Source organism: Phaethon lepturus, unplaced genomic scaffold (genome assembly GCF_000687285.1).
Source record: "Phaethon lepturus isolate BGI_N335 unplaced genomic scaffold, ASM68728v1 scaffold54405, whole genome shotgun sequence".
In the NCBI taxonomy this organism is placed as follows: Eukaryota; Metazoa; Chordata; class Aves; order Phaethontiformes; family Phaethontidae; genus Phaethon; species Phaethon lepturus.
This window is the reverse complement of record NW_010542299.1, coordinates 18,823-27,080: the sequence shown is the minus strand read 5'-3', so window position 1 is coordinate 27,080 and position 8,258 is coordinate 18,823. Positions and strand designations below refer to the sequence as shown.

Here is an 8,258-nt window from a genome sequence, read left to right as displayed (position 1 = left end):
AACTCCACATCGTAGTTCGGCAGGCAGCTGATGGAAGCCATGTAGATATCAGAGAACCGCACCAGCCGTCGAGAGAAGTACGTGGGGTTGTGGAAGGTGCGGAAGATGCTTCCAAACTGGGGGTTGAACAGGTTCTTTGTCAGAGACCTGAGAGGAAAGAGACAGTGCTCTGTAGATAAAAGGCCATGGTCACAGATTCTTCCCCCTCCAATCCCTTAGCCCCAGAAGACATCTTGGGATTGCCCCAAGTACCCTCCAACTCAGGCTGTGATACAGACCAGTCCCTGTGCGGTGAGACTGTGATGAATATTCACCGCACTCTTACTCTTCCTTGTTTACCATAGCTGTTACGGGCAGGGACCGACCCACAGTGCCAGGAGCCACAGTAGCAGACAAGGGACACCACCTCCCCTCTCCCCCCTTGCCTTCAAACCAGTTCAGCTGTCCAGCGTCCCGGGCTGCACCGCTGCTTCCTGCGCCCCAGACAAGTGACACCAGAGAGGACCACAGGCCAACCGCTGCAGCACCACTGTCCCCAAAACAGGTTATAAAACAGACCCAGTGCAGACCTGGGAGCGAGCCCCCAAGAGACCTCATGAGCAAGGGGGACAACGCCCACCTGATCTCCTGACGTTCCTTCATCCACTCCAGCAATACTTGCTTCGACTCCGCATCCTGATACATCTGCAAAGACAACAGCAGAAAGCGCCACGTTGCATCAGTCCTGCAGACCACACGTCAGCTCCCCCCGGTTTCCACTGTAACTCACAAACCCACAGGTCCACTGCACCAGGAGGAGGAGGAGATATTTTTGAGAACACAGGCAAGATGGTACGTCCCCCAATTCCCGCGCTAGGCCGAAATCACAGACTCGGAAGGCGGCATACTACCTGCCCTGCTCAGGCAGGAGCTGTTTACCTGCATTCTCTCCAGCAGCCCCGTCAGAGCCTGCTGCCAAGTCAGGGAGTGCATGTACTGCTCTGTGTTTATGATCCGAATCTCCGTCTCCAATTCAGGAACGATGGCTCCAGTCCTCCAGCCATGACGCAGCATAAGGTCCTAGAGGTCGGGGTGAAAAAACAACCAAGAATTCAACAGGAAGACTGAAAGCCAAACACAATCCCACTTCCTAGAAGTGTGGTCTGTTCCCATTATAGATTCTCAGGGGACAGGCATCCATAGCCCATGCTGGGTCATGCCAGGAACACCTATCATCTCCCAGCCAGCAGCTGTGTGAAGCACCTAGAAATGCTGGATTCATACAAACTGCTCTCAGGTGTGCAGACCAACAGATGTTCTTTAGCCACAGAAAGTACTTCAGGAGCCCTTTCTCCACTGTTTGATTCTGCGTTGCAGCAGAGTGGGGATGCTTATGTGTCCTGTGTGTGCCCCAAAACCCGCAGGCTGCAGAGGACCCAGCACAGCATGCTGGAGACCTGAGCACTCAGAGCAGGGCCCTGCCTTACACTCCAACACAGCTGTGACCCCAACAGTCACACAAGCTTGCTCCCACCTCACTGGAGAGCAGAGACCTTTTCACTTACTTACCGCAAGGTCGCTGTACAGATGGTCGCCAAAGTAGAGCACTTTGGACCCACGCCAGCCTGTCAGCCTCAGAAAATCAAAGAGGTTACCCTGCAAGTAAAAGGAACACGGAGAGAAATGTGGTTACAGGCCAAATGCCTCCATCCGCACTGCATGGTACTGGGCAGCCACCCCAGCAGCGCTGTCGACGCAACCGGACGTGCCACCTTACCACATGCAGATGTGAGCATTCTCATGAGACATTAACCTGCTTGCTCCCCGCCACACAGACCCAGAGGTTTCTGTTCTTCCCCACCTTATCTCATTTTCCTTCCATGTGACAATGCCCTTGCACGTCCCTGAGCTTTTCTCATGCTACAGAAAAAGACAGAAGCTCTTCCGAAACCAGTAAGCAATTGAGGGGGAAGTTCTGTGCTCTAGGGCACAGCAAGTCAAGGGGACTACATGGACTAAAAAGGCAACAAAAGGAGGCAGATTAGAGGCCAAAAGTGAGAGACACCTAAATTAGAAAAGCTGGAGTGAAAGAATCCCTGGTGGTCTGGGTTCAGACATTGTTCAGCTCAGGTGACAGACAGTGACTGCACCCTGTGAGGCAAATCGGAGGGAAGGTGAGCACCATCACGCAAGGCTTTCTGAGTCAGGAGCATTTCAGGCTGTTCTCACATCACTGACCATCATCCCAACCTGAAAGATTAACAACACCCACGCATTCACAGGGACTGCTTAACCAAGCCAAAAAGCCAGGCAGCTTGGGTAGAGTCACCGCTAAGTAAAACAAACCAAACCCCAAAGCACCAGCTAAAGCACAGCGCAGAGCAGCTTTCAAGGCTTTCCAAATATCTGTCCGTACATGGAGGAGACTTCAGGGACCCCCCCCTTCTTCCATCTCCACACAAGTTTTCCACATGAGTCACAACAGAAACAAAACCCACTAGGAAAGAAAAAGGCCCCATCAGCACCAGCAAACCAGACTGTTCCAGCACAAGCAGTCAATGCAAACCTGCGAGCCACCCTGCAGCGATCTCTCCAGCCAGTCTCCAGTGCCAGGAAAGAGCTAGCACCCCTACCCAACAGTACTGGCCCAGGCAGAAAACCCCCAAATACAAGCCAGCTCCCACAAAAGCCTGCAGCCTGGCATTTGGCCACTGGCAACGTGCTGTATGCACAGCAAAGGGTGCCCAGAGCCAGGATGCTGGGCCTCCCGTTGCTGCATCATCACTGGAGCTGTGCAGACTTCCCTTAACAGCACGGAAACGGAGGGCCAGGCATTTCTTGGACATGACATTGCTGCTGCTCACTTTGAGGGTTGCTCAGGAAGCCACTGGCAGAGCAGGGAAATGGACTACAGCCTTGGGAGGAGGATGGTCCTTTTGCTGTGCTCCAGTCACCTCAAACAGCAGTGGACCTGACAACCAGGAGACCTGCACTTGGACCTCCACTGAGCCATAGTCCTGTTACATGACCTCCAGGAGCCAGCTGTCCTGCTCCCTGTCTCCTGAGACGGCAGTCTGGGGGAGGGATGGGAGTACATACATGCCACAAACAGAAAACACCACTTCTATCAGAAAGGAGGGCCTAGAGGGCCTTCACTTGAATTTCCCAGACCCCAGTGCAAAACACCAATCCTTGAGGTCCCATTCGTACGAGATAGATAGATACCCACAGCACAGCTACCATACAGCTGTTCTTCAGGGGGCTGGAACAAGTCTGCTCAGAGGCCTCTAGCAACATCACCAGCACAGCAAAGTCCATGGCCACTAACACATGCCAGAAAGAAGCATATTGTGGCACTCCAAGAAATCAAAAATGATAGGGACATGGTGGATTACAACCAGGATACACACTCTGTCACATCTCAAGAACCACACTTCTTGGCAGAGGATGGGATGCTAGCAGAGCGCTTGGGCAGACCCACTGGACTGGCCAGAGGCTTCCCCAACAAACAACACTACTCAAGGACATGACCTACTTCTCTGCCACAGGTCAGGTCCCAGCTACTTGACCGCAATCTCAGTTTCTTCCCGTGGGATTGGACAGCTCACATAACCAAGAACAAACCGTCCTAAAGCCAGAGGCAACTTGTTCTCAGGGGACAGACCAGCTGCAAGGAAAACACCCCAAGACTGCAAGTTCACCAGAGCAACAGCCCACCCTTGGGACACGCTTATCCTTCAGGAAGGGGAGGGGGACGGGAGCCAGGCTTTGTATCCTATTTGATCACCCTTGTTTCTCCATTCCCTCCTCCACAACCCCACCTTTTCCAATCTTACGGAGAACAATGTGGAGCGAGGTGTGGAAGATCTTTGCAAACACACCAGATTGCAAAGAGCTCTGCCTCCTTACCCACTCTTGGGAGCCCCTTCAGGACAAGAGTTTTAGGACCAGGACATCAGAAGAACCAAACTGCTCAATCAATCAGCCATGCTGGACAATGATGTCAGAACAGAGCTCCTACGCTCAAGGTTCCATTGTACACACAGGGGCAGGGGGCATTCACTGATCCCTGCTGCACATGCAGAGGATGTTTCCCTACTACCCCTTCTCACACAAACAGGGCAGCAGCAGGGAAAAACTCATCCTGGCAGAGATAACTCAGCACAGGTCCTCCTGGGCAGAAAGGCAAGCACCCAACACCCTAAGTCAACTGGCCCTGCTCTGTCTTTTGCTCCCTTGTCCCTGTCCTTCAGTCTCTAATGTCAAGCCCAGCTGAGCTGGGTGGCATACCTCACTCCTGTTACACGCCTTTCTGCAGCATGAGCTACATGGAGCTGGGTAGGAAACAGTTTCAGAGCTGCAGACAAAAAGCCTTCCTCACAGGCAGCTCTGGTATACCTTACTTTGGCTCTGCCTCCTGCAATTGTAAAAAACTCTGACTGCCAGGAGAGCAGCCTTTTCTACAGCTGGCATGAAGCATCTCTTGCCATTCTCAGAGGCTGGTTGATCGCACCTGACAGGCAACACAGCGCTCTGCAAGGCTTTCCAATACAGGAAAAAACCCTTTATTCTAATGCTTACAACCCAGCAAAAGCTGAAAGACTTTTCAGAGGCGTGCAAATCACAAGGCTATTGCTCCACAGCATGCCAAGAGACATGCTGAAATCATTTAGGGGGACAGTAGATCTCTGCATGGGGACAGAGGGCATCTCTCACTGCCATCAGCCAGCGTAGCACATAAAGCCTAGAGTGCATCTCCTTACAAGTTCCCTCTATCACAGGTGCTTTTTTCAAGCATTGCCATTTTTTACTTTTCAAACTTCAGTGTCAGACATCCACAAGTGACCTATAGAAGAACCCATCATTTTCCCCCACCCTGACTAAACAGATTTTCCTAGTTGGGGGACTTCCAAAAATGGGGACTTACATGAGTCCCTACCATTTCAGACTCTTGCTTCATACCCCTTATGCACCCAGGTCACATTACCTCTTTGTAGATCTTTCCTTTCTCCAGCTGGTTTATTTTGTCCCACTGCAGTGAGCCTTTATCATCCAGTTTTCGAAAAGGTCTGGAAAAAAAGCAGGGAGATGTCAACTTCCTTTGATTTTTGGTGATTGTTACCCAGCAACCACAACATTTGAATTAGAAAACTTGTTTACCTATGTAACAACTCATAATAAAAGCTCTACGTGAGAAGTGACCTTCTGGGCCTTCTGCGCTATTTTTCTCAGGTAAAGAGAAAGTGCAAGAGGGAAACATCTTTTCAAAATCCTTCCATTGACTGTAACCTTTTCATGCCAATATCCCTAACAACTCTTCTTGCTTTTCAGATCCAGAGAAGAGGTTAAAAAAAAAAAAAAAAAAAGACTCCCTCTGACATGCTAAGGCCAGGAAGGCTTTGCAATGAAACACTTTGTGTCGTGTTCCAGTCTGGCTACGCCCCAGCCCAGTGGAGACTGTGGAATGTCTTAATAGGATAAAACAGTCTGCAGAGCAGAGGGAAAACAGTCTCTGTGCTGTTCTGGGCAGCTGACCCGAGCTGGCTCCTGGTGTTCCTGAGGGCTTTCCTGGTTACCTACCACTTGGACAGAAGCAGCAAAACAAGGCTTAAGTTACTTGACCCCCATGAACATTCATGCTCGAAGGGAACATTGCTCCTCTTGGGATAGGAGTTCCCAACTGTGAGCTCTGGGGTCATAAGCCCTGGTATGAAGCTGCTGCACCTGCAAGCAAAGAACAGTCTCATCCAGAAGTACTGTATGATCCTTAGGGCAGAAGGAATCCAGCCTCTCACCATGAACTTTACAGCCTACCCGAGCAAGGAGCTCCTCAACCACGAGTAGTCTCCAGTGCACGCCTGCATTTTCCCTTTGAGAAAACACTCCACAGTTCACTACAGCTCACCATCAGGAGGTTCCTTCACCTTGGATGTATGTCATTCCACTGGCCCACTATATGAGCAGACCCTTTGGCACCATGCAGCCATAAGGTTTTATTTCCGAGATCATCATAGCTCCATGCTACATTTTTAAGACATTTCACCTACATCCCATGAAGAAAACCTTTAATAAAGCCATTTCATAGGTTTACTCCAGTTTATGCTAGTGGCCTGGGAAATGGGGGAAGAAAACACATAAAGAGGAAAGAACAGATCTCTCCCTCAAGGGCAGTAATTCCTGGTCAGTCGTAAGTTGAGGCAACAAAGCAGATACAAGTTCCCAAAGCAAATAACCCAAAAAGCAAAGTGAGCAGCAGCAGCTTGCCTATCAGCTAGTCCCTTGGCAGCTCCTAACTGACCACAAAACCCAGCCGCCACATACAAAGGCCTGCAGAGCTGCCAATTACCAAATGACATGTATCCAGCAACTAAAAAAAAACAAACAAAACCAAACAAACAAAAAAACCAACCAACAAACAATCCAAAACAAAACCCAAACCACACAGATATTTGCTGTGGGGAACAGGAAAAAGAAAGATTTTAGTACATTCTCAAGACCTAGAGCCAAGAAACGGCCAGCTCTCATACACACCGTTCCATTATTACCCCTAAAAATCTAAGTTAAGCCCAGACCATGACAAAACTGATGAGGCTTAAGACAGCCAATTTTAGAAACACGCTTTCTGCTTGGCACTACACATTCCATCCACTTATTCCCAGACTGGTCAGTTTTCATCTCCTCAGAGACTATCTGAGAGGGCAGCAGGCAGCTGAATCCCTACTAGACCTAGATTATGCTTAGAAAAACACTACTCTTTTGAAAGGTAAAAGGAGCTGTTTACTCCAGGAAAGGGGCCCCAGAACCTCAGGCCCACATGCAGCAGTGCCGTATCGCCCCAGGACACGTACTTCCGCCGATCAGTGAAGAAGTTGGGCTTGTCAGCTTGGACAATGACCATGTCGAATAAGTCCCGCCAGTTCTTGCCAACCATGTGTTTCATTCCTTTGTCCCTAAGGGCAAAGGAACAGAAAAGTTAACAGATCCGGTACTCTTTTGCACCCAACACAGCATCTTTACAACAGTCTGTCCTAAATTTACTCTCAATTCAGTAACAGCGAAGAAAGCATAGAGATCTGTGAATTCCCCCAAGGCTGTCTCATTGCATGGAGGATTGAGGTAGCGCTTTGACTGTTTCCAGCTGTCCCACCCTTTCTCCTGTACCATGGGAAGTCCAGAAAAGTCTATAATGCAGCAAAAGCTGCTAGAGGTAATCTAAAGCAGCAGGTCTGTAATGTTGTGGCCAGCCATAGCCTCGTATCTTCTTCAAAAGGTGAGAGTCAGTGATGCACAGAGAGCTGTGGGGTGCAACATTCACCACAGCTGGTTCTCAGAGAGCACTCTCATGATTGTTGCCACAAAAACCTCTAGCATACAACTTTCAGATGCTCACAGGAGAGAGCGCCCTGCACAGCTCTTGTGACCCATCGATGTGCAATAATGGTACTCACACAAAGCTAAAGGGACTGTTTGTAATGAGGAAGAGTTTCTTCTTGTGGTTCACCAGTCGGTTTAGCACAGCATAGATTTCATCCCCATGCAGAATATACTGTTCTATATTGGAATAAAACAGACACATCAATCAAAAAATTTTGGTATAAGTCATGACCACATTTCTTTAAAAACAAAAACAAACCTAGCCCCTATTCCAATAGGAATGCAAAAGGCCTGAGTTATACCCACCTCAGGCCGGCAGGTAGTGAACTACCATGGTGATAAAATGGCCTTCCTCATCCTCGTCAATCCCATCTAGATAGAAGAAAAAAACTAAGGAACTGACAAGGTTGGCAAAAAAGAGGGTTGATACCAACCCATCACAAGGGACAGGCACAGCCACTCCAGGCCATGTTGCTACTTTCTTTCCCCTGAATGACCAGGAAGCCTTCCCAGATGGTGCCTTTGCATGTTCACATCATGCCAAGGACTGTGACCCCTCGCTTACAGGCTGAAGGAAAACAAATGCAAGCAATGAGGTAGCCATTTCCTCCATTAAAATAGATCCTGACCCTAAATACCACTTGGTTCTTAATGCCACTCTACCCCTCAGCTGCCTTTAGGCATGCCACAACCAAGTATGTCATTGATGTCTGTGTCCCTCTGACTCCTGTGACTGCATGTAGGGCCTACACAGTCTTCTTACACAGAACGCCACACAGTACGAGACACATCAAAATGGATTTGGCACCAGAGCTCTACTTAACTCACCCATATCTTTTTCAATCCATTTGTACATCACTCCTTTCACATGTACATCTCTAATAGCATCCTAAAGAAAAAGGCAG

At 49.3% G+C, this 8,258-nt stretch overlaps 1 protein-coding gene across 1 annotated transcript in view; it reads right to left on the bottom strand.

Annotated features, from left to right (window-relative positions):
- The window catches only part of NT5DC2 (5'-nucleotidase domain containing 2), a 27,214-nt gene that overhangs the window by 142 nt on the left and 18,814 nt on the right, over positions 1 to 8,258 (bottom strand). The window contains exons 7-14 of the mRNA XM_010287973.1: positions 8,182 to 8,242; positions 7,428 to 7,530; positions 6,828 to 6,929; positions 4,967 to 5,048; positions 1,549 to 1,635; positions 919 to 1,059; positions 620 to 684; positions 1 to 147 (exon numbers count right to left, since the gene is read on the bottom strand). The exon at positions 1 to 147 is cut by the window's left edge and continues 142 nt beyond it. Of these exons, the coding sequence (XP_010286275.1) occupies positions 1 to 147; positions 620 to 684; positions 919 to 1,059; positions 1,549 to 1,635; positions 4,967 to 5,048; positions 6,828 to 6,929; positions 7,428 to 7,530; positions 8,182 to 8,242 (788 nt within the window). The remainder of the gene's footprint in view (positions 148 to 619; positions 685 to 918; positions 1,060 to 1,548; positions 1,636 to 4,966; positions 5,049 to 6,827; positions 6,930 to 7,427; positions 7,531 to 8,181; positions 8,243 to 8,258) is intronic.